Source organism: Elephas maximus, chromosome 7, assembly GCF_024166365.1.
Source record: "Elephas maximus indicus isolate mEleMax1 chromosome 7, mEleMax1 primary haplotype, whole genome shotgun sequence".
In the NCBI taxonomy this organism is placed as follows: domain Eukaryota; kingdom Metazoa; phylum Chordata; class Mammalia; order Proboscidea; family Elephantidae; genus Elephas; species Elephas maximus.
This window is the reverse complement of record NC_064825.1, coordinates 57,132,644-57,158,885: the sequence shown is the minus strand read 5'-3', so window position 1 is coordinate 57,158,885 and position 26,242 is coordinate 57,132,644. Positions and strand designations below refer to the sequence as shown.

The 26,242-nt window shown below is 38.5% G+C and overlaps 1 protein-coding gene across 1 annotated transcript; it reads left to right on the top strand.

Moving 5' to 3' along the window:
- Positions 1 to 24,734: 24,734 nt before the first annotated feature.
- Positions 24,735 to 25,673, top strand: LOC126079218 (olfactory receptor 52A1-like). The gene has a single exon (XM_049890149.1). The coding sequence runs from the start codon at positions 24,735 to 24,737 to the stop codon at positions 25,671 to 25,673; it is 939 nt and encodes a 312-aa protein (XP_049746106.1).
- Positions 25,674 to 26,242: the final 569 nt, after the last annotated feature.

Sequence of the window (26,242 nt, the reverse complement as noted above, 5' to 3'; positions counted from 1 at the left end):
ATTACATAGTGTAAAATTATCTCCGTATATATTGCTAATGAATTACAATTAAAAGAAATGAAAATTTATAATGAAGAGACCTGGATGACATTGCATTAAACAAGTGCTCAAAATTAATACCATTAATATTAGATTACAGAGGCATCCTATGATTGCTGATATGACGAACACAGAAAGGCCATTATTCTGTGGCACTCAACACAAAAACACACAAAGGAAACTAACAAAACAAGCAAGCAAAAATCATCTGAATCTCATCATCATGAAATAGTAAAGGGACCCAAATGATGGAAACTCTAAATAATAAATAGCTGTGTTCTTTAAAACTATCACATCAAGAAAGAAGAAAGACTGAAGAACTGCTAAAAATAAAAAGAATCTCAAGACACATGAAAATTAAATGTACTACATGGTTCTGGATTGGAGTTTGGACAAAATAAAATGTAGCCATAAAAGTCCTGATTGGGACAACTGCCTAATTCTGAATCTAGACTGTGAATTTGGTATTATTTCATGGCTTAATTTCCAGATTTTGTTTTTAACACTGTGTTTATGTAATAGAATGTGCTCCTTGGGAAACATACACTCAAATATTTATGGGTAAAGGGGCACCGTATCTCTAACTTACTCATAAAGACTTTAGGAAAAAAAAACTATGTATGTATCTATCTCTTTCAGTCTTTCTATCTGTCTACCCACCCATCCATCCATCCATCCATCCATCCATCCATCCATCCATCCATCCATCCATCCATCCATCCATCCACCCACCACTCACCCACCCATTCACCCATCCATCCATCCGTCCATCCGTCCATCCATCCATCCATCTGTCAATAAACAATAGAATGATATAGCAAAACAAGAAAAAGTATAAACAATTTGTGAATCTAGGTAACTGTTTTAAGGAGTTTTCTTGCTTTATTTTTGCCAAATTCCTTAAGTTTAAAATTATAGCAATCTAAAGGTTAATGATCCTTCACTATTCCTCGAAATATTCCTTATTCAGAAAAGGGTACCACTCTAACCTCACAGGGCCAATCCAGAAATCTAGTCATTTGCTTTGAAATTGGCCTCAATTTCATACTCTGCACCTACTCAGTAAAGAAGTCCTAGTGATTATTTTTTAAATAATTCTCGAATATATGCCCTCTTCTTTTTTCTTTCCCAATCTTTCATCAGTTCTTATGTGAAATAATAAAATAAATTACATTTTTTCTCTTTCATTCATTAATGTGTATTTTTAACAAGGCATGATTTTAAAAGTACCTACAGTTAAGACCCATTGTCTTCAACTCAATTCTGACTCATAGTAACCTATAGGACACAGCAAAACTGCCCCATGGAGTTTCCAATGTTGTCCTCTTTACAAGAAGACTGCCACAACTTTCTCATGGGGAGTGGCAGGTGGGTTCTAACCATTGACCTTTTGTTTAGCAATTAAGCACTTAACCACTCTGCCAGCAGGACTACTAAAAAAAAACTAGATAAAGATAAAAAAAAAATAGCATTCTAAAATTAAAATCTAATGTTATTTCCATATATTGTTTTATTTATTCTCCAAACCCCAAACCCCCCTGCCCTCAAACAGATTCCGACTCATAGCAATCCTGTAGGATAGAGTATAACTGTCCCATAGGGTTTTCACGGAGCAGTTGGTGGATCGAAACTGCCATTCTTTTGGTTGGCAATTGTGGCTCTTAACCACTTCGCCACCAGGGCTCTTTCATTTCCTTTAGATAATAAACTGCTTCATGCATCTGTATGCTTGTCCTTCTATTACGTATGCTAATATTTTTATTTTTGCCTGCCTGTTATTCAGCTTTTAGGATTTATTTATATGTGTCCATTAATTAAGGGATTCTGAACTTTTATATTTTTTCTCTGCTTCTCTTCCAAGCTTTCAAAGCAGTTACATTTCTTTCCATTTTTCTTTATGCAACTGCTTCCTCTACGAAGATCGTATGTGTCTAACTCATCTGTATGCTCATGAGGTGCACAGTACAGTATGTGGCATATTTTAATGATTACAAAAATACTGAATGAAGGATTGAGAGAATAAAATATTAAAAATCAACCAAAATTTTTTGAATAATCGTTCATTCTTTTTTGTTGTCGTTGTTCCTGACAGATTTTTTTTTGTACTGTGCTGAAAGTTTATAAAGCAAATTAGTTATTTATTAAACAATTAATACACAAATTGTTTTGTGTCATTTGTTGCCAATACCTACGATGTGTCAACACTCACCCTTTCCTGACCTCATATTCCCCACTTCCATTTGTCCTCTTCTCCTGTCCCTTCCTGCCTGATTGTCTTTGCTTTTGGGCTGGTGTACCATTCAGTCTCTTATGCATGGTAAACTATGTGTGTTATTGTTTGTTTTATATGCCCACCTAATCTTTGACTGAAGGGTGAATTTAAAGAGTGATTTCAGTACTGAGTTAAATGGGTGTCTGGAGGCCATACTCTAGCGGATTCTAAAGTCTCTGTCAGACCAGTAAGTCTGGTCTTTTTTTGTGAGTTACAATTTTGTTCTACATTTTTCTCTAGCTTTGTCCAGGACTATCTGTTGTGATCCCTGTCAGAACAGTCATGGTGGTAGCCAGGCACTATGTAGTTGTGCTGGACTCAGTCTGGTAGAGGCTGTGGTAGTTGTGGTCCATTGGTCCTTTGGGCTGATCTTTCCATTGTGTCTTTGGTTTTCTCCTTTGCTCCAGATAGTGTGGGGCAGTATATGTATCTTAGAATGCCCCTCACAAGCATTTAAGACCCACTACTCACCACAATGGCATTGGGTTTTTTGGGGGATACTCACCACAATTGGATGTAGAAACTTTTCCTTATAAACTGTGTTATGCCAATTGAGCTATATGTTCTCCGAGACCATGGACCCCAGTCCTAGCCCTGTAACTCACCCCCTCAGGGAGTTTGGATGTATCTATGAAACTCCTATGACTTCATCTTGGTCAAATTGTGCTGACTTCCCCAGTATTGCATACTGTCTTACGCTTCACCAAAGTTACCACTTATCTACTGTCTATTTAGTGTTTTTCTCAATTCTGTTCCTTTAGTCAGTGTGTCTGCCATTGCACCAGTACTGCTGTTTTGACTACTGTAGCTGTATAGTAGGTTCTGATGCCAGGTAGTAAGAGGCCTCCTGCTTCGTTCTTCTTCAATAATGTTTTACTTATCCAGGGTGTCTTTCTTTTCTCTATGAGGTTAATGACTAAACTTTTGCATCTTATTAAAGAATACTGTGGGTGTTTGGATCAGGGTTGCATTTTATTTGTAGAATGCTTTGGGTAGAATTGACATTTTCACAATGTTGGGTCTACCTATCCATGAGCATGGTATATTTTTCCATTTATGTAGGTCTGTTTTGGTTTCTTGCAGTAGCATTTTGTAGTTTTCTTTGTATACGTCTTTTGAGTCCCTGGTTAGATTTATTCCTAAGTATTTTACGTTTTAGTGGATATTATAAACGGCTATTGAAAACACCATGGGTTCGGTCAGATGCACCTTAGTCCTTAAACTGACATCTTTATTTCTTAACACTTTAAAGAGGTCTTTTGCAGCAGATTTTCTTGATGCAATGCCTTGTTTTATTTCTTGACTGGTCCTTTCATGGGGATTGTTTGTGGATCCAAGTAAAATGAAATCAGTTACAACTTCAACATTTTCTCTATTTATCACAATGTTGCTTATTGGTCCAGTTGCAAGATTTTTGTTTTCTTTACGTTGAGATGTCATCCATACTGAAGCTTATGATCTTCAGTCTTCGTCAGTAAGTGCTTCAAATCCTCTTAACTTTCAGCAAGCAAGATTGTGTCACCTGCATAATGCAGCTTGTAAATGAATCTTCCTCCAATCCTGGGGCCATGTTCTTATTCATATAATCCAGCTTCTCAATTATTTGCTCAGCATACAGATTGAATAAGTGTGCTGAAAGTATACAACCCTGACACATGCTTTTCCTGATTTTAAACCATTCAGTTTCCCATTTTTCTGTTTGAACGACTGCCTCTTGGTCTATGTACAGGTTCTACAAAAGCCCAATTAAGTGTTCCGGAATTCCCATTCTTCACAATGTTATCCATAATTTATGGATATGTTATGATCCTCACAGTCAAATGCTTTTGCATAGTCAATAAAACATACGTAAACATCTTTCTGGTAGTCTCTGTTTTCAGCAATAATTCATCTGACATTAGCAATGATATCTTTTATTCCACATTCTCTTCTGAAACCAGGTTGAATTGCTGGCAGTTCCCTGGTGTAATTGTTTTTGAATTAAGCTTCAGCAAAATTTTACTTGTGAATGATATTAATGATTTTGTTCAATGATTTTTGCATTCTGTTGAATCACATTTCTTTGAAATGGGTACCAATATGCATATTTTCCAATTGGGTGACCAGACCAGGTTGCTATCTTCCAGATTTCTTCTTATGGATAAGTAAGTGCTTCCTGCACTGTATTTGTTCATTGAAACACCTTAGTTGGTATTATGTCCATTTGTGGAGCCTTGTTTTTCACCAATGCCTTCTGTGCATCTTGGACATCTTCCTACAGTACCATCGGTTCTTGATCATATGCTGATTCCTAAAATGGTTGAACATTGACCAATTCTTTTTGGTACAGTGACTTTGTATATTCCTTTCATCTTCTTTTGATACTTCCTGTGTGGTTTAACATTTTCCTTGTAGAATTCTTCAGTATTACAACGCGAAGCTTTGATGAATAAGGAAGATGGAAGAATTAATTCCTTTGAATTATGGTGTTGGCGAAGAATATTGAATATACCATGGGCTGACAGAGGAACAAACAAATCTGTCTTGGAAGAAATACGCCAGTATTCTCATTAGAGGCAATGATGGAGAGACTTCATCTCACATACTTTGGACACATTTTCAGGAGGGAGCAGTCCCTGGGGAAGGGCATCATGCTTGATAAAGTAGAAGGTCAGCAGAAAAAGGAAGACTCTCAAAGAGGTGGATTGACACAGTGGCTTCAACAATGGGCTCAAGCATAACAATGATTGTGAGGATGGCACAGGACTGGGCAATGTTTCATTCTGTTGGATATTGTGTCTCTGAGTAGGAACTGACTAGATGGCACCTGATTACAACATTATAAATGTTATGGCTTTCCTAATTCCTTTCTCATACTTCTCTTTATTGGTGTATAGGAATCCAACAGATTTATGTAAGTTTATCCTGTATCTTGCTATTCTGCTGACTGTATCAGTTCCAGTAGTTCCCTTGTGGAGTCTTCTATGGATAACATCATACCATCTGCAGATAGGGATAGTTTTACTTCTTCTTTACCAATTTTGACCCTCTTTATTTCTTTTTCTTGCCTTATTGCTCTATCTAGGACTTCTAGCACAATGTTAAATAGGAGTGGTGATAAAGACATCCTTCTCTTATTCCTGTTCTCAAGCCTCTCTCCAATAAGAATGATGTTGACTGTTGGTTCTGTATAGATGTCCTTTATTATGTTGAGGGATTTCCCTTTTATTCCTATTTTATTCAGAGTTTTGTTAAGAATGGTTGTTGGACTTTATCAAATGCCTTTTCTATATTGATCCTTCTCTTTTTTTGTATTTATGTGGTGGATTACTTCTATTTTTATTGTACTTTAGTTGAAAGTTTAGAGTTTAAGTCAGTTTCCTCATACAAGAATTCATACACAAATTATTATATGACCCTAATTGCTCTTCCTGTAATGTGAAATCATACTTACTCTTTCCACCCTGTATTTCCTATGTCCATTTAACCAGCTCCTGTCCCTGTCTGCCTTCTCATCTCACCACCAGACACGAGCTGCCCATTTAGTCCATGTATCTACTTGACCTAAGAAGCACATTCTTCACAAGTATCATTTTATTTATGTCTTATACTCCAGTATGAGGATTTGGCTTTGGGAATGGTTTTAGTTTTGGGCTAACAGAGAGGCCGGGGGCATGTCTTCTGGGGTCCCTCTAGTCTCAGTTAGGCCATTAATCTTGTCTTTTTACTGGAATTTGAGATCTGCACCTCACTTTTCTTCTGCTCTGTTAGGGACTCTCTGTTGTGTTCCCTCACAGGGCAGTCATTGGTGGTAGCTCGGCACCATCTAGTTCTTCTAGTCTTGGGCTGATGGTTGTATTCAGAAAACTTCTTAGTTTTTGGTTTAGTCTAGTTGTGCTGACTTAACCTGTATTGTGTGGTTTCCTTCCTTCCACCTAAGATGATTCTTGTCTACCAGGTAACAAGAGGTCAGAAGTTCAAATCCACCAGGCACTCCTTGGAAACTCTATGTGGCAGTTCTACTCTGTCCTATAGGGTTACTATACCAGTCTTCTTCCCTCCTTACCCTTGTAACCATCAAAGAATGTGTTTAAATCTTTTCTTAAGTTCTTCTAATAGTGGTCTCATACAATATTTGTCCTTTTGCAACTGACTAATTTCACTCAGATTCATCCATGTTATGAGATGTTTTGCGGATTCATCATTGTTCTTCTTCATTGCATAGTATTCCATTGTGTGAATATACCGTAATTTGTTTTTCCATTCCTTCACTGATGGGTACCTAGGGTGTTTTCATCTTTTCTCTATTGTGAACAGCGTTGCAGTAAACATTGATGTACATATATCTATTCACGTAACAGTTCTTATTTTTCTAGGATATATTGCAAGGAGTGAGATTGCTGGATCGTACGGTACTTCTTTTTCTAGCTTTTTAAGGAAACATCAATTCGGTTTCCAAAGTGGTTGTATCATTTTACACTCCCACCAACAGTGTATAATTGTTCCAATCACTCCACAGCCTCTCCAGCATTTATTATTTTATGTTTTTTGGATTAATGCTAGTCTTGTTGGGGTGAGATGATATCTCATTGTAGTTTTGATTTGCATTTCTCTAATGGCTAATGATCGTGAGCATTTCCTCATATATCTATAAACTACCTGAATGTCTTGTTTAGTGAAGTCCCTATTGATATCCTTTGCCCATTTTTAAATTGGTTTATTTGTCTTTTTGTTGTTGAGATTTTGCAGTATCATGTAGATTTTAGAGATTCAGATGCCGATCAGATTTGTCGTAGCCAAATATTTTCCCCAGTCTATAGGTAGTTTTTTTGCTTTATTTGGTGCAGTCTCTGGATGAGCATAAGTGTTTGATTTTAGGATCTGCCAGTTATCCAGTTTCTCTTGCAGTGTTTGATCATTTTTAGTAATGTCTGTATTCTGTTTAAGTCATGTATTAGGGCTCCTAGCATTGTCCCTGTTTTTTTCTTCCATTATCTTTGTCGTTTTAGATTTTATATTTAGGGCTTTGATCCATTTTGAGTTAGTTTTTGTGCATGGTGTTAGGTATGGGCCTTGTTTCATTTTTTTGCAGATAGATATCCAGTTATGCCATCATCATTTGTTAAAGAGACTGTCTTTTCCCTATTTAACAGACTTTGAGCCTTTGTCAAGTATCAGCTGCTCATAGGTGGATAAATTTACCTCTGAATTCTCAATTCTATTCCATTGGTTTATGTATTTGTTGTTATACCAGTATCAGGCTGTTTTGACTACAATGACAGTATAATAGGTTCTAAAATCAGGTAGTGTGAAGCCTCCCACTTTTTATTCTCCTTCATTAATGCTTTACTTATCCGGGGCATATTCCCTTTCCATATGAAATTGGTGATTTTTTTCCCCATCTCATTAAAAAATGGCACTGGAATTTGGATCAGAATTGCATTGTATCTGTAGATTGCTTTGGGTAGAATAGACATTTTCACAATGTTGAGTCTTCTTATTCATGAGGAATGTATGTTTTTCCACTTGTGGAGGTCTCTTTTGGTTTCTTGCAGCAGTGTCTTGTAGTTTTATTTGCACAGATCTTTTACATCTCTGGTTAGATTTATTCCTAGCTATTTTATCCTCTTGGGGGGCTAATGTAAATGATATTGATTTTGTAACTGGAGGACTCTCTTTGATATTTCTTGTAATTTTGTTTTGGTTTTTGCAAATCTCCTAAAATGCTGTTTATCTGGAAATGTCCTAAATTCACCATCATATTTGAGAGGCAGTTTTGATGGATATATAATTCTTGGCTGGCAATTTTTTCTTTCAAGGCTTTATGTATGTCATCCCATTTCCTTCTTGCCTGGATGGTTTCTGCTGAGTAGTCTAAGCCTAGTCTTATTGACTCTCCTTTGTAGATGACTTTTTGTGTGGTGAGACCAGGGTATGATGCAGGGTGAGGTCCAGGGGTTCTGAGGTTAGCACTGTTGCTACTCAGAGATACAGCACTCAGTATGGCAGGGCTAGGGCGTGTCCATGGGGTGGGGCAGGGCCTGGGTGTTTGGAGGTCTGTGCTATTTCTGCTTGGGTGTGTGGTGGGGCTGTGGGATAGAGTGCAGTGGTGTTTGGCAGTCTGGAGGTCTGCATCTGTGTGGCTCAGGGGAGCAGGTCTCAGTGGGGTGAGTTTGGTGGGTGACATGGGGCTTGATTCAGGGTCCCAGATGTCTGCACCAGTGCCTCTTGGGTATACATTTGCTTGGTGGATGGTGCAGAGGGAAAGGGCTGGGTGAAGGGAGGGGTCGATAGGGCTAGATGGAGGAGAGCAATATGGTGGGTGGTCCATGGCAGCTGGGGATACAGGAATATGGCAGTTCTTGCTGTTACTCACCAGAGGGATAGGGAATTTAGGAGCTTGCTCCTCTGGTTACTGCATGAGAGTGTCAGTGCTCTTCCTTGACCTGTAGCCAGCAAATATGGTTTACTTAGCTCTACATGCATCTGTGCTACTCCTCTATCTCCTATAGTGAATTCCATGAAGGTGACTTTTTGTGTTTTTCCTTTGGGGTTGTTGGCTTTATTGCAAGGTGGTCATGCTATGTCATGCTGATTGGCAAGGAGCCTCCATTCCATACCTTTACTTGTTTGCCTTTTTCTATCTGATTCTTCTTGTCAGTGTCTCTCAATCTAATAATTCCTCCCTTCATTTAAGTTTCAGGGTTCCAGGATTGACAACTGTATCAGTTTTACAAGTCTAAGTTGCAGAAGGATGGCTTAGTGAGGCTGACTAGTCTGTCATCTTGGCTGTATCTTAAACATTGGTTCTTGCAATTAAATTATTTACACCTTTTTCTGAATAAGAAGGACATATGCAGGCAGAGGTATTCAAAACTGTAATAAAATAATAACAGCATTTTTTATACTTTCCAAATAATCATTTTCATATTTACACTTGAGCTATGCTTCTTTCCTGGTTGTAAAAGTTCATCACTGTGTGGATGCCCCATACAGTAACATTTAAAAACATGTATAGTAGTTTTTTCAGTATATTCTCTGAATGCTATACTGAATTCACTCTTTTAGTAACATTTAAGATATAATTGAAATATCTCAAAATTTCCCCCTTGGCCATCTGCAACTTCTGTCTTTCTGCTGGCAGACAGAACAGTCATTATTGGCATTTTGTGCCTTGGAGTGTGCAAGACAAATGTCTAGATTCAGCCCATCTCTGCATTAATGCAGCACCTCTGTCTCCACTCATTTCATGGACCCAAGCAGCCACCTCAAGTGAGAATATACCAACAGGTCCACTTGCTGATTCCAATCATCTTCTGATCCAGAAAAGGGTTTTCTTATGATGGGTATCGACATGCCCTACTCTGATGCATCCTCTAAGTTCCCAGAGTGTTTTTCATATGTTCATGCTGACACAGCTGTCCCCTTGATAGTCCAATTCTCCATCACCCATTTGCCTGACCATACATCCAGGCCATTGGCCACTGAATCTGTAAAAATCCAAACATATGGGCTCTCACCATTGTGCAGTTCTTCCATTGTGGCCAGGAAGACAGCATGCAGTTCAGCCCATTGAGCTAACCTGTTCTTACCTTCTTCATCCAGAATCTTTCCATCTGCTGGTCTTAGCGCAGCAGCTTTCCACATCACATGTTGTCCATGTACCCTGGAACTACCATCTGGAAAACAGCCTTCTGCTGATCAGCAGAGAGTTGTTCATAGGGAACTGTCAATGTAGCAATGGGCTCTGGAAGCTTCTCAGGTGGTTCCAAGGTAGGACCTATAGGAAAAGAGCCTACTTGCTCCTGCATATGGTTGGTGGCTCCCTGCATCCCCCTAGCAGCTTGTTCTTGTGAGAACAATTTCTATTTTATTATGGAGCTATTTTGGGGAGCACCTTCCTTATCAGAGTGTTTATCTGACATCGCCCAAGACATTATAGGTATTTCAGGTCTCACGATGATTTTATGTTCTTCTGTCATTGAAGCGGTCTCAATCAACACCGTGTAGCAGGCATGTAATTGCCTTTCACATGGCGTGTATCATGTTACAGCATCTTGAAAGTTTCTAATCCAGAAACCCATTGTTTGCCATAGGGCAGCATTCTCAGGTTTTTGCAATAAGCGCCAGCCTGCATTTCCACAGGCATCTAACTAGGCAATTCTTCAGGAATTTGATCCATCCTTCCTAAATCTCATGAATAACTGTTGCCTGGGATAACTAACTGCAACATAACAGCTGCTTCAATCCATAAGTGTATTTTCTCCCATCCAGAAACCAAAAGTTTCTCGTTCTTCCATTTATTCCCTTTTTTCCAAAACCACATATTCCAGTGAGTCTGGGCCACTGCAGCAAAACCCATGTTCTGACACCAACTAAAGATCATCACAAGGTTGGTTCCTATGAGGCATAGGTTAAAGATGTCCCAAATGTCCAGCATTTCCAAGCTGCTGTACTACTCCATCATCTCTGACATCAACTACTCTCTCTCAACTTAATACTCTCTCTCCTGTCTTTGGGTTCCCCATTTCACTGCAATGTCTTAGAGAACTCACAAACTGTATAAAGGAAATGGCTAATGCAGTTGTGGAAGCTGGCAGGTCCCAAATTTGTGAATCAGCTGTAGACTTCTTCCAACGAATGTGGCTGCAGGAGCTGACAAATTCAAACCAGCAGTTCAGACCACAGACTGCTTGCTCACAAGCCTGTGGAAGCTGGGGAATTGGGTCACACAATAGGCTGCCCCCACAAGGGGTTGTGGAGGCCAGCAAATCCCAGCATTGACAGGTCAGACAGCAGGTCTCTGGGAAGGACAACTGATCACAAACCAGAGGTGAGATCCAGCTGCAGAGTAGAGAGCCTCACCAGGCAACACACACATATATCTTAGATGCAGGCCATGCCCCAGGGAAGGGTGGGGCTTTAGTCATGAAGCTCTACAAGGTTGAGACCCAAGACACTCCTTACACCAATCCTGTCTCAGCAACATGTAAGGGTCAGGATCCATAACACATGAAATGGAGGACAATCACACAATACTGGGAATCATGGACTAGTCAAGTTGACACATGACCTGAAACATCACAGGTCCTGTGTACCTTATTTGTATAGTCCCACTCAATCATTGTGTGTGAGTCACAAAGACTATGGCTAGAGGGGCCATACTAAGTAATTCATTGCACCACAGTTCCTCATGGTCACAAGATGGCTCTTGAAATCTTCAAATATTACGTGGAAGACCAGGGTTAAAAAAGAGAAAAAAGGAAAAGGCATATGACACCTGGTTTTCCCACACTGAAGGAATTTTCAAAGAACCTTGAAACTATGACTTCCACTGTGATTCATGGCCAATGTCTAACTTTGCAACTTTCATGTAGACACTTCATGAGAAAATAAAAGGAAGGCAGTTTGAGACTCAACAGAAACTTACAAGTCTGAAATTTGGAGCTCTCCTGCAATGTTGCAGACTACCTTAGATAAAAGGGAGTTTTCTGCCACCACAGGGCTTGAGAAAGAGGTTGAATGTTGATTATCACAGATGGTAAAGAGTGAAGAGAATTCTTATTTTGTAGAGAATGTAGAATAGCTGACTCCTAAATTCCTTAAAATATTTATTCTGAAAATCCCATCCTTTGTCAGAAGTGAAGTTGTAGGTAATACTATGGTTTAGGTCTTATGCTATACAGAAGATGTAAATTCCCAGATTGTTTGTGTTGGCTCATTTATTTCAAGAGTTTAAGAAAATGCTCCTTCTTCTTTTAAACATATAAACATTTATATATACAAAGTTACTTCCCTGTTTGCCTTTTGTCACCCAGTCCTATGATCATCAGTCCAACAACATATTTAGTTTCATCTCTCTCAATTTCTCTCACACAAGTCAATGATTCTCACAAACTTGGATTTCTCTTTAGTCCTCCAATATTGCCACATTACTCCATAATATCTTATCTGTCCTATCGCAGACTTTCCAAAAATGTTTCCTAAACCCTAGCCTTTTTTGTCCTTCTGGCCATACAACAAGCTGATAATAAAATGAATGTTTGAAAAGCTAAAGGTTTTCTCCTTCCACCTACAAATTTAAAATTAAATGGCTTATAATTTTTTTTGGTTTTTTGTTTTGTAAAAGGAACTTCATATTCAGTCTTCTACCCTTTTCTTTAGCCTCCAATCTTCTCAGTTTTGTTTATGAACTGTTGTAGAGGAAAAATCCACTCAGTCCTTGAAATAAACTTTAGAAGATTTATTCAGTAAAATAAAAAATATATATCCAATGTAGAGAGACATCAGTTCACATAAATGTAAACTTGTAGCTTGCAGTGAGGGAGCTATTTACAGGAAAAGGTATAGTCCAAGGAATAAAGAAATTATAACACATTCCTTTGATTGTTTAGTCTTTGGTTGAGGTCACAGGAAGGATGGATTAGTAGGTGGGGCATGGGCTTCTACTGGATAATTGGGTACAGGGGAAGGTTTTTTCAGGAATTAAAGAGGCCTTCGATCATTGTCACAAATGCTTACATTGCATATCCTTCAGGAGAGGTCATAAAAACACCACAGTTTAAAATAAAACAGTCCTAACCAGGTGTCCAGGTGTCTCAGAAATTAATGAGAACCACTTTGTACCAGGGTCTTATTTCCCATTAAAAAAAAAAAAAAAAAAACTTGTTAAGACAAGATCCTTTTAAGTTTCCTTTTAACAACTTTTACCACAACCCTGTCATAAAGAAACATATCTTAGCCCTCTTTAAACAAAAACACCTGGGTAAAGATTCCTTTACTTAGACTGTATTTCCTTTACATTCTAACTTTTTAACAGGGATAGAAAGCTTCCTCAGTTACTAATGATGAGAGGGGTAAATGGCAGGCATTTTTCAAAAAGTCTGTACAGTTTCTACTGAAAAACATCAAGGTAATTAAAAAAATGTTTCAGGCAGGGATATAGAGGATCAGCCTCATTTTAGTAAATTAAGCTGAAATTCACAGTTTCAGGAGCTTCTATTTGGCCCATATTCATGATCCTTGCTATGCTTGACCCCATTGTTGCAGCCACTGTGTCAGTCCATTTTATAGAGGGTCTTCCTCTTTTTTGCTGACCCTCTGCTTTACCAAGCATGACGTCCTTCTCCACGGACTGGTCCCTCCTAATAACATGTCCAAAGTATGTGAGATGAATTATCACCATCCCTGCATGGAAGGAGCATTCTAGCTGTGCATTTTCCAAGACAGTTTTGTCCATTCTTTTTGCAGTCCATGGTATGTTCAATATGCTTCATCAACACCACAACTCAAAGGCTTAAATTCTTCTTTGGTCTTCCTTATTCAGTGTTCAGCTTTTGCATGCATTTGAAGCAGTTCAAAACACCATGGTGCCTTAGACCTTAGAGTGACATTTTCGGTTTTTAACACTTTAAAGAGGTCTTCTGCAGCAGATTTGCCCATTGCAATGCATAGTTTGATTTCTTGACTGCTGTTTCCATGGCAGTTGATTGTGGACCCAGGTAAAATTAAATCCTTGACAACTTCAACCTTTTCTTCATTTATCATTATGTTATCTATTGGTCCAGTTGTGAGGACTTTTGTTTTCTTTATGTTGAGGTGTCATCCACACTGAAGGCTGTGGTCTTTGATCTTCATCGGTAAGTGCTTCACATCCTCTTCACTTGCAGCACACAAGGTTCCATCATCTGTATAATACAGATTGTTAATGAGACTTCCTTCAATCCTGATGCCCTATTCTTCTCTGTATACTCTGAATTCTTGGATAATTTGCTCAGCATACACGTTGAATAAATATGATGAAAGGATAAAACCCTGACACACACCTTTGCTGACTTTAAACCACCGCAGTACTTGCTTGTTCTGCTTGAATGCCTGCCTCTTGATCAATGTGCAGGCTCTTCATGAGCACAATTAAGTGTTCTGGAATTCCCATTCTTCACAATGTTATCCATAATTTGTTATGATCCATGCAATTGAATGACTTTGCACAGTCAATAAAACACAGATAAACATCTTTCTTTTTTTTTTTTTTTAAATATCTTTCCGGTATTCTCTGCTTTCAGCCAAGATCCATATAACATCAGCAATGATATCCCTCTTTGTGTGTCCTTTTCTGAATCTGGTTTGAATTTCTGGCAGTTGTCTGTTAATGTACTGCTGTAGCCATATTTGAATGATCTCTAGCAAAATTTAACTTGTGTGTGATATTAATGGTATACTTCAATAAATTTCCCATTCTGTTGAATCACCTTTCTTTAGAATGGACATAAATATGGATCTCTTCCAGTCTGTTGGCCAGGTAGCTCTCTTCCAAATTTCATGTCATAGACAAGTGAGTACCTCTAGCACTGTATCTCTTGTTGAAACATCTCAATTGGTATTCTGTCAATTCCTGTAGCCTTGTTTTTCACCAATGCCTTCAGTCCATGTTGTACTTCAACCTTCAGTACCATGGGTTCCTGGTCATATGCTACTTCTTGAAATGGCTAAACATTGACCAACTCTTTTTGGTACAGTGACTCTGTGTATTTCTTCTATTTTCTTTTGATGCTTATTGCATCCTTCAGTATTTTGCTCATAGAATCCTTCAATATTGAAGTTCAAGGCTAGAATTTTTTCTTTAGCTCTTTCTCTTTGAGAAATGCCAAGCATGTTCTTCCCTTTTGGTTTTCTAACTCCAAGTCTATGTGCATGTCATTATAACACTTTACTTTGTCTTCTCAATCTGCCCTTTCAAATCTTCTGTTCAGGTCTTTGACTTCATCATTTTTTTCTGTTCACTTCTGCTACTTGACATTCAAAAGCAAGCTTCAGAGTCTCTTCTGACATCCATTTTGGTCTTTTATTTACTTCCTTTCTTTTTAACAACCTCTTGCGTGCTTCATGTATGATGTCCTTGGTGTTATTCCACAACTCGTCTCATCTTTGGTCATTAGTGTTCAACACATCAAATCTATTCTTAAGATGGTCTCTCAAATCAGGTGGGATATACTCCAGTTCATAGTTTGAGTCTTGTGGACTTGTTCTAATTTTCTTCAGCTTCAACTCAAACTTGCATATGAGCGACTGATGGTCTCTTCCACAGTCGGCCCCTGACCTTGTTCTGATGGATGGTATTGAGCCTTTCCATTGTCTGTTTCCACAGATGTAGTCCATTTGATTCCTGCATATTCCATCTAATAAGGTCCACATGTATAATCACTGTTTATGTTGTTGAAAAAAAGTATTTGCAATGATGAAATCCTTGGTCTTGCAAAATTCTGTCATATGATCTCTGCCATCATTTCTTTCACCAAGGACATATTTTCCAACTACTGGTCCTTCTCTTTTGTGTCCAGCCTTTGCAGTCCAATCACCATTAATTATCAGTGCATCCTGATTCCATGTTCTATCAATTTCAAACTGCAGAAGTTGACACTTTATTTTGGTCAAAAGATTTACTGGAAAATTTCTCTGCTACATAACAAATTATTACATTAAAAATGTTTATTGACTTTCAATCTCACTGTATGTTTTATTTTTCTGTGATTTTTGTACAATCTAATCCTTCTTGTTGGAATGACCATCTTCATCTTCTCTATATGGTTAACATCTATTAAGAATAATTCCTCTAAATAATCAGTTAAATTCTCTTTGATTAATGGCACATAAACCCACATTTTTATTCAATTAACATATCTGTCAGTTTGTCATATCATAGGGGGTTTTGTGTTGCTGTGATGTTGGAAGCTTTGCCGCTGGTATTCAGGTACCAGCAGGGCCACCCATGGCAGACAGGTTTCAGCTAAGCTTCCAGACTAAGGCAGACTAGGAAGAAGGATCTGGGAGCCCACTTCTGAAAAGAATTAGCCATTAATAACTTTATGAATAGCAGAACATTGTCTCATATAGTGCCGGTAGATGAGCCCCCCAGGTTTGAAGGTACTCAAAAAGTGACTGGGGAAGAGCTGCCTCCTCAAAGTACAGTCAACCTTAATAACATGGATAGAATCAAGCTTCCAAGACCTTCATTTGCTGATGTGGCATGGCTCAAAATGAGAAGAAACAGCTGCAAACATCCATTAATAACCGGAAACTGGAATGTACAAAGTATGAATCTAGGAAATCGGAAATTGTCAAAAATGTAGCGGAATATGTAAACATTGATATCCTAGGCATTAGAGAGCCGAAAAACTGATATTGGCCCTATTGACTTGGACGAGCATATGGTCTACTATGCCAGGTATGACAACTTTAAGAGGAATAGCATTGCATTCATCATTAAGAAGAACATTTTCACATCTATCCTGAAGTACAACACTGTCAGTGATAGGATAATATCCATACACCTACAAGAAAGACCAGTTAATCCACAACTATGACTTAAATTTATGTACCAACCACTAAGGCCAAAGATGAAGGAATTGAATATTTTTACCAGCTTCTGCGGTCTGAAATTGGTCAAACATCTAATTAGGAGACATTGATAATTACTGGTGATTGGAATACAAAAGTTGGACACAAAGGAGAAGGATTGGTAGCTGGAAAACACAGCCTTGGTGATAGAACTGATGCTAGAGATCACATGATTGAATTTTGCAAGACCAATGTCTTCTTCATTGCAAATACCTTTTTTCACCAACAAACAATGACTATACATGTGTACCTCACCAGATGGAATACACAGTAATTAATTCAACTACGTCTGTGGAAAGACATGATGGAAAATCTCAATATTATCAGTCAGAACAAGGCTAGGGGCTGACTGTGGAGCAGACCATCAATTGCTTATATGCAGGTTCAAGATGACGCTGAAGAAAATTAGAATAAGTCCACAAGAGCCAAAGTATGAACTGGAGTATATCCCACCTGAATTAAAGACTTTCTCAAGAACAGATTTGGCTTTTTGAACACTAGTGACTGAAGACCAGGCTAGTTGTGGAATGATATCAAGGACACCATGCATGAAGAAAGCAAGAGGTCATAAAAAAGAAAGGAAGAAACAAAAGACCAAAATGAGTGTCAAAAGAGACTCTGAAACTTCCTCTTGAGCGATGAGCAGCTAAAGCAAAAAGAAGAAATGTTAAAGGAAAAGTATTGAACAGAAGATTTCCAAGGGTGGCTCAAGAAGAGAAATAAAGTATTATAATGACATGTGTAAAAGAGCTGGAGATATAAAATCAAAAGGGGAGAATATGCTTGGCATTTCTCAAGCTGAAGGAACTGAAGAAAAAATTCATGCCTCGAGTTGCAATAGTGAAGAATTCTACAGAGAAAATATTACAGGATGCAGGAAGTATCAAAAGAAGATGGAAGGAATACACAGCCATTTTACCAAAATGAATTAGTCAGTGTTCACCCATTTCAAGAGTTAGCATATGATCAGAAACTGATGGTACTGAAGGAAGAAGCCCAAGCTGCACTGAAGGCATTGGTGAAAAACAAGGACCCAAAAGTTACTGAATATCAATTGAAATGTTTCATCAAACACATGCAGTGCTGGAAGTGCTCTTTTTTCTATCCCAAGAAATTAGGAGGGCAGCTACCTGGCCAACCGACTGGAAGAGGTCCATATTTACACCTATTTCAAGAAAGGTGATCCAACCAAATACAGAAACAATCTAACAATATCATTAATGTCACTCTCAAGCAAAATTTTGCTAAAGATCATTAAAAAAATTCAGTCCAGATTCGGAAGAGGATGTGGAATCAGGGATATCATTGCTGATGTCAGATGGATCCTGGCTGAAAGCAGAGAATAACAGAAGGATGTTTACCTGTGTTGTACTGACTATGTAAAGGACATGAATATGGATAACATTGCTAAGGATGGGAATTCCAGATCACTTAATTGTGCTCATGAGGAACCTGTACATAGATCAAAAGGCAGTTGTTAGGCCAGAACAAGGGGATACTCCATGGTTTAAAGTCAGCGAAGTTCTGCGTCAGGATTGTATTCTTTCACCTTACTTATTCAATCTGCACGCTGAGGAAATAATCCAAGAATATGGAGTATATGAAGAATGGGGTATCAGGGTTGGAGGAAGACTCATTAACAATCTGCATTATGCAGATGACACAACTTTGCTTGCTGAAAGTGAAGAGGACTTGAAGCACTTACTGATGAAAATCAAAGACTATAGTCTTCGGTATGAATGGCATGTCAACATAAAGAAAAAGAAAATATTCACAACTGGACCAATAAGTAACATCATGAGAAATGGAAAAAGATTGAAGTTGTCAAGGATTTAATCTTACTTGGATCTGCAATCAACACCCGTAGAAGCAACAGTTACAAAATCAAAAGACACACTGCACTGGGAAAATCTGCTGCAAAGGACCTCTTTAAAGTGTTAAAAAGCAAAGACTTCACCTTTAAAATTAAGGTGTGACTGATCCAAGCTATGGTGTTTTCAATCACATCATATACATGCAAAAGCTGTACAATGAATAAGGAAGACAGAATAAGAATTGCTGCCTTTGAATTTTGGTGTTGGCCAAGAATATTGAATATACCATGGATTGCCAAAGGAACCAACAAATACGTCTAAGGAGTAGCACAACCAGAATACTCCTTAGAAGCAAGTACGGGGAGACTGCCTCTTACATATTTTGGACATGTTGTCAGGAGGAATCAGTCCCTGGAGAAGAACATTATGCTTGGTAAAGTGCAGGGACAGCAGAAAAGAGGAAGATCTTCAAAGGAATGTATTGACACAGTGGCTGCAACAATGGGCTCAAGCATAACAAGGATTGTGAGCATGGCACAGGACGAGGCAGTGTTTCTTTATGGGATACATAGGGTGGCTATGAATCAGAACTGACGCAACGACACATAAAAACAACAACAATCATAGGACCCTAGAAAAATTGGTAGCAACAAGTTGTAATTTAAAGTCTCACCATCCCAGCCCCTCTAACACTCCTCCAGGTAACAATTAGAAATGACTAGAGACCTCTTTGTCAATCACGTAGAAGTTGAGAAACTCTGCCCTGAAAGATCGTCAGTTAGGCCTCGTGGGAGATGAAAATGAAAAACTATCAGGAAGGAATGTAACTTTCCTTCACGTAAGTAATGGTCTTTTAGACTGAAGATATGCTATTCTATTTTATTTTTCTTGTTACTTTGTTCAGTTGATTGATATTTCTCTTTTTGTTTCCATTCCTCATACTTCTGTAGATCTTATGTTTATATGTTAATCATCAACAATTCTCCAGGTAAATTATTACTCCAGTGGCCATGTTAAAGTTTCCAAATATATATTCCTAATGAAGTCACACAGACATTGTTGGCCAGTGTATAGATAGTATGTTATTGAAAAAGTGGTTATTCCAGACACAGGGAGTATATAATATACACATAATATGGGGTTCTAACATGGATTGAATTGTGTCCCCCCAAAAATGTGTGTACCAATTTGGTTAGGCTGTGATTCCCAGTATTGTGTGGCTGTCCTCCATTTTGTGATTATAATTTTATGTTGAGAGGATTACGGTGGGATTGTAACACCGCCCTTACTCAGGTCACCTCCCTGACCCAAGGAAAGGGAGTTACCCTGGGGTGTGACCTGTACCACCTTTTATCTCTCAAAAGATAAAAGGAAAGGGAAGCAAGCAGAGAGTTGGGGACCTCATACCACCAAGAAAGCAGTACCAGAAGCAAAGCACATCCTTTCGACCTGGGGTCCCTACACCTGTAAAGCTTCTCAACCAGGGGAAAATTGAGGACAAGGACCTTCCTCCAGAACTGATGCAGAGAGAAAGCCTTCCCCCTGGAGCTCACACTTTGAATTTGGACTTGTATCCTACTGGACTGAGAGAGAATAAATTTTTCTTTGTTAAAGCCATTGACTTGCAATATTTCTGTTATTGCAGCACTAGATAACCAAGAGAGGTCCTATGCTCTATGTATCTGGAACAGGAAGAGAAAATCTGAGCTTGAAATATTATTATAGAACTTGGCATAATGAAGGCAACTTGACTAAAGCCTTTTGGGAAGATGGACTGACTAGCCTGTTTGCATCATTTAAGGCTGAACAGGACTAAGGATACAGTTGTGAGAGACAAAATTTAAATGAAATCAGTGGAAAAGAAGAAAAGAACAGAACTAAAACAGTGAAGAAGTGTAAATTGTTTCATGGTGACTGAAGAATAAATAAAGATTTATTCTTCAGTATAAATAAAGATTAGCTAAAATGCTGATATGCTCTCTGAATCTATCCCATTCACTCCTAATTAGTACCATGGTTTCTATTATGTTTGCCAATCAATCGTCAGTTAGGAGAACGAGCCACACTGAAAGTAACAATCATGTCTTTATTCTCTCACTGTCACAGTGCAAGCAAGGGAAAAAGAGGCACTGGCTCTCTAACGTTCCTATTTTCCTCATGGAAGGAAACCAGGACAAAATCAGGTAGATGTACTGCATATGAAGGGAATTATTTTACTGCCAAGGACCCAGAACAGAAGACTCCTTCCTTCTGGTTAGCTAAAGGGGAGGAAGAGGAGAAAGCTAGGAGTAGAAAAGTGCTGAGTGAAATTGGGGAGAAGTGCCTCAGTCAAGAGGTCTTTATCAAGACCTCTTGATAAAGAGGTCTCAACGTACACCCCTAATAAGGAGACCTCTAATATAGGTGCCAGGCTAGGAATTCAGATATGCATATAAACTTGACTGACCTGGTGGTGTATATGTGGGGATGGACCCATTACTGCAACTACCTCCAAAATACTGCAATGTCCTGGATGTGCACTAAGTCTCATGTGGGTGTATGTGTGTGTGGGGGGGGGTGGCAGATCCCCCCTTATGAGGCCAGGTAAAGTCTTGTAATTGTCTATGATTGGTCCTGAGAAATAACACACAAAATTTTTGTCTAGAGTAAATTCCAGAAAAAAAACATTCAGGGTTCCTTGCTTTTTCTTCTTTGTCTCTTATTCTTCCTCAAGTCCATTGTGAATGTTGCTCTCCCAACTCCATTGAAAGTATTCATCATGAATTTGCCAATGTCTCAATATTTCATCAAGTATCTCTTAGTTGGCTATATATTAGAAAATCTAGAAATTAGGTAACAGAAAGTTGAGGAGAAAGATAAGTGCATAATTCTTTCTTAGAATTTGTCATTTGGTATTAGGGCAAAAGATAGTCTAACTATTTTCCCTTATTACTAAAAGCTTGAAGACCAGTGTTGTGTCTGTTTATTATTTATTGTTTTTTGTCAAGAGTGCCTCGTATGATTTCTCCACACGTAGGACTTATATAACAATTGCTTTTTGAAAGAAAAGAAGGATGAATAGACAGGAGGAAGAAAAGGGTAAAGACAAAGATGGAGGAAGAGTTTGTCAAAAGTGGAACAACCTGCTCAGAGCTCTACATGCTAGAGCTTAGAAATGTCCACTAGAATTGGTCACACTGAGGATACCACTGCCTTTGCCAAAAGAATTTAAAGAAAATAAAAATGGAAAGTGTGAGACTGTAGGGAATTGAGAGATAAACTTGTGATTGGAGAATAATTATGAATACAGATTTTTCTTTCCAGAAGTAACTCAGTGAAAGAAAGAAATGTTTATTTAAACAGAATGGAAATTGCATAGAGACAGGTCTGGATTTAAGTGGATTTTAAGTGTTTGCAAACATGGCCAACCACAAAGGAACTCAGCTAATAAAATAAAATAAGACTCATGTATATGAATTTCTGGGCATTTAGTTTATAGCAAAGAGGAATGGGACAGAGTGGGGAGATACCTGCAAGTGTAGACAGTATTTCAGAGATTTTAGTTTTGTGGATAAACCCAAGAGGGTTGACATAAAATCTCCTGAGTCTCTCAGGGTCTTGGTGAGTGGCTGGAAAATCCCTCAACCCATGGCCATAACTCCTCCTCCTTTCTCACATACTCATTAGGGAGCCTTAATACAGGTGGCTAGCTATTTGCCTGTCTAATTTCAGCTAAAGAAATGTCTGCTGTGTTGCTGAATGCCAGAGACCTTGCTGTGGTGTTTTGTTGGAGGGTGAACGCAAACATGTTCTCTGACAGAATTTTGGAGAAAGGAAAGTGGTGGTACTGCAGAGATGAAAGAACATTGTGAAAGCCTATCCAAGAGGATGCTCACAGTATAATATTGGCAGGTGGTTCCAGCATCTACAAATGATGACAGTTAATGGCATTGAGAAGGTACTGTTTCAGAATGTGCAGATAGAAAGAAGAGGCATTGTAGAACACAAAAAATGTGGGACTGAGACTGGAATCTCAGGAAGAGAAAAGATTTGATGACTTGAAAGTATATGAAGATCTGAAAGCACACTTCAGGCATCTGGTAAGATCAAAACCAGCTCTCAACAACCATCGAGGAGTTAGCTTCACTATTTCTAAATTCACTCCCATAATTTGTCATTATCAGCTTCTACAATCAATCCCTCTATGCCACTAATCAGGCACTCAGTTTTTTATGTGCGTACCCACATGCCATCCCAGCATCTTTACCACTCAGGTAAGTCTCACATGTTAGCTCCTTTGTTGGACACTGTGATAACATTGTGATATCTCAAAGGATACCTATTCTACTTCTGACTGACTTTGGAGAATACACACTTTGGTCCTATGAGAAAGAGTCAGTGATCTGTGGGTGTGGAGGTCATAGAATTGAGCATGATGAGCACATCTGTAGAAATCCCAGTGCTTGGTTGACGGACTATCCTAAATATATGTTCATGAATACACCCTTCCTCGCATAATATAGCCCCTGCTGACTTCATTCTTTCACTTAAATTTAGCAACATAAAACGGAAGCTGCTTCCTTTCTTGCTTGCATACTTGAAGACATTCAATATGTGGTTAGCTGATTTAGGAGCTTGCTGGCATGATTGAAAGCAACTTTATTAAAGAGTCTAGGGAAGCATGAAATAACCCAACTTTTTATTCTTCACAGAATTACAAATGTTTCTTTAATGGATGGCTTTAGAATGTCTTATACCAAATATGTATTTTATTTTTTTATGATTTTGATCAGAGAAGAGCTTTCCAAGAAGATATAAAAAAAGAATGTTTCAGAAAAATCACTCATTAGTAAAATTGGGAATTAATTAAATTTTCTTCACTTGTTCTATAGCCCTGTTCTGGCTATTTCTGGTACCCCAAAACCTCATCCTCTGCCTTTCCTGTCTAGTTCTTCTTTGACATCTTTAAATAAGTTCATTCATCAACTGTTTGTATTTTCTAAGTTGCTTGTGTCTGAGCTCACAAATGATACAATCTTTCAAGAATATCTGTATTTTGTTAAAAAGCAATAAGCCCAAATGGATAAATCTCACACTAATGATAGCTCTGAACAATTAAAACCCACAAATCAGGTCTTTATTACGGCTTAGTGAGCCATTCCCCCATTTTTCTATAGCCTGTATTTATCTTGGAATGAGTTCTCTTCGCTGTGAATTGCTGCTGCTCATTCTCTTGCCTCCCACAGGTTCCTCTTCTCTAAGTATTCTGTGACACGCATTATAAAATTCCAACTGCTTATGCTTGCTATTTTAAGCACACAACTAATTTTAAGAATTTTAGCTGTTAGAACTATAAGCCAAAGGAAAGAGAGCTTTCCCAGAAATTTGAAAAGTATCAGGGAACGTTGGTCCAGACTGGTTAAAGGAACATAAACTTGGGTTAATTTTTCTAAAGGTTCTTTTCAGCCTAGCAAGCTACAGGTGACATTGATATTTACAGATATAGGGATATAAATATGCTCTTGGGTATCAGCTTGTTGGAGTTTGGGAACTTTCTGGTCCAAACTGACATTCCCTGAGTTTAAGAGAATTGGGAATAATAGACTGCTAAATAAATAAATAAATTTTTTTTTTTTTTTAGAGAGTAGGGGTTAGAGAGTAGCTACAGCCCTGGTGGAAGAGTGCTTAAGAACTCTGCTGCTAACCAAAAGCCTGGCAGTTCATATCCACCAGTCGCTCCTTGGAAACTCTATGGGCTAGTTCTACTCTGTCTTATAAGGTGTCTGTGAGTCAGAATTGACTCGATGGCAAAGCGTTTGGCTTTTTGTTTTAGAGAGTAGCCAGAATGTAGGCTATGGAACAAGTTGTCAAAATGGTTAAAAATCAGTTCTCAAGCAAAACAAACAAATGAAATATTTGGTCAACAGGTCTGGAAAGGAAATAACAGACAGTTCAGCAGTTTGATCTCTCAATCAAATGATTTTGTTGGTTCTAAATACAGTTGGCCTGCCGCGCACATTATATCTTACTGTGACACAGTGCTTGTGGATGTCTTCCTTAAAACAGTGATGTGACTCTATGAATCTGCCTTTTCACATCAATAATATGAGTCCGATGGATGATGTACTCATAGAGTTCCACCAAAATAAGACAGACTAAATATGCCATATTTGGATTAAAATAGGAAGTAGAAAAGGAACAGTAGCACTGACTGAAAAGCTTCTTTTGACTGCATCAGAAGGCCCAAGGACACCATGTCTACTTCTAATATCACAATCTTCATGCCCTCTGTGTTGACACTAGTAGGGATCCCAGGCCTAGAGTCTGTGCAGTGCTGGATTGGGATTCCATTCTTCGTTACATACCTCATTGCTATGACTGGAAACTCCTTGCTTCTAACTATCATAAAATCAGAACGCAGCCTCCATGAGCCCATGTACATTTTTCTAGGCATGCTAGGAATCACAGATATTGCACTTGCTACCAGCATTATGCCCAAGATGCTTGGAATCCTCTGGTTTCATATGCCAGAGATCTATTTTGATTCCTGCTTGCTTCAAATGTGGCTCATCCACACATTTCAGTGCATCGAGTCAGGCATCCTGCTGGCCATGGCCCTGGACCGTTATGTTGCCATCTGTTATCCACTGAGGCATGCTGCCATCTTCACCCACCAGCTAGTCACCCAAATAGGTATTGTGGTTACTCTCAGGGCTGCCATTATTGTAGCCCCATGCCTAATACTGATAAAGTGTCGTCTTAAATTTTATCATACAACTGTCATCTCCCACTCCTACTGTGAGCATATGGCTATTGTGAAACTAGCTGCCGAAAATGTCCAGGTCAACAAGATCTATGGTTTGTTTGTGGCCTTCACAATAGCAGGGTTTGACCTCACATTCATCACCTTGTCCTACATCCAGATATTTACCACAGTTTTCTGTTTGCCCCAGAAGGAGGCGAGGTTGAAAGCATTCAGTACCTGCATTGCTCACATCTGTGTCTTCCTCCAGTTCTACCTCTTGGCCTTCTTCTCCTTCTTCACACATAGGTTTGGTTCTCATATCCCCCCTTATATCCATATCCTCTTTTCCAGCATTTATTTGTTGGTCCCTCCAGTTCTCAATCCACTGGTCTATGGCATAAAGACCAAGCAGGTCCGCAGTCATGTGGTGAAAATGTTCAGTTCTTAAAATCCATGCTAATCAGACATTCACGTTTCTTTGTGCAACAATAATCATCTCCCAAAACAAAATTCCACATTATTTGAGATGCTTGCGTTTTCCCTTTAACTACTTCTCGGAATTTACCAGCATGAAAGGCAGTTTTCAGATCATTGTAGCCTATACCAGCTTTCAATCAATAATATTGTTGATCCTATCTGGATAAAGACTATGTTTCTTGTTAGAAACACAGTGCAATATAGTGAATATACATATTTTCCTTGTCTTCTTTAATTTTTAATTACTGGTTGAGTTTCCAACTCTAAGAATCCTCCCTAACTAGGATTCATGAATTATGCATCTTTACGTTGAAATTAAATGCGTCCAAGTCTCCTTGCTGTGGAGTGTCCAGATCCTCAATGGAAAGAAGTCGTTGACTCTTTTTCTCAATTACTGATATCTCTGTCATTAAAAAAAATTGAATGAATTGTATCTTAAATATATTCTTATCCAAAAACCCTTTTGAATCTGATGGGATAATAAAGTCTAACGATTTAAACACATTTTCAGAGTCATCCAGAAAATTATAGCACAAAGTC

Coding starts and splice junctions, on each gene's coding strand:
- LOC126079218 (XM_049890149.1), top strand. CDS start 24,735: ATGTCTACTTCTAATATCACAATCTTCATGCCCTCTGTGTTGACACTA.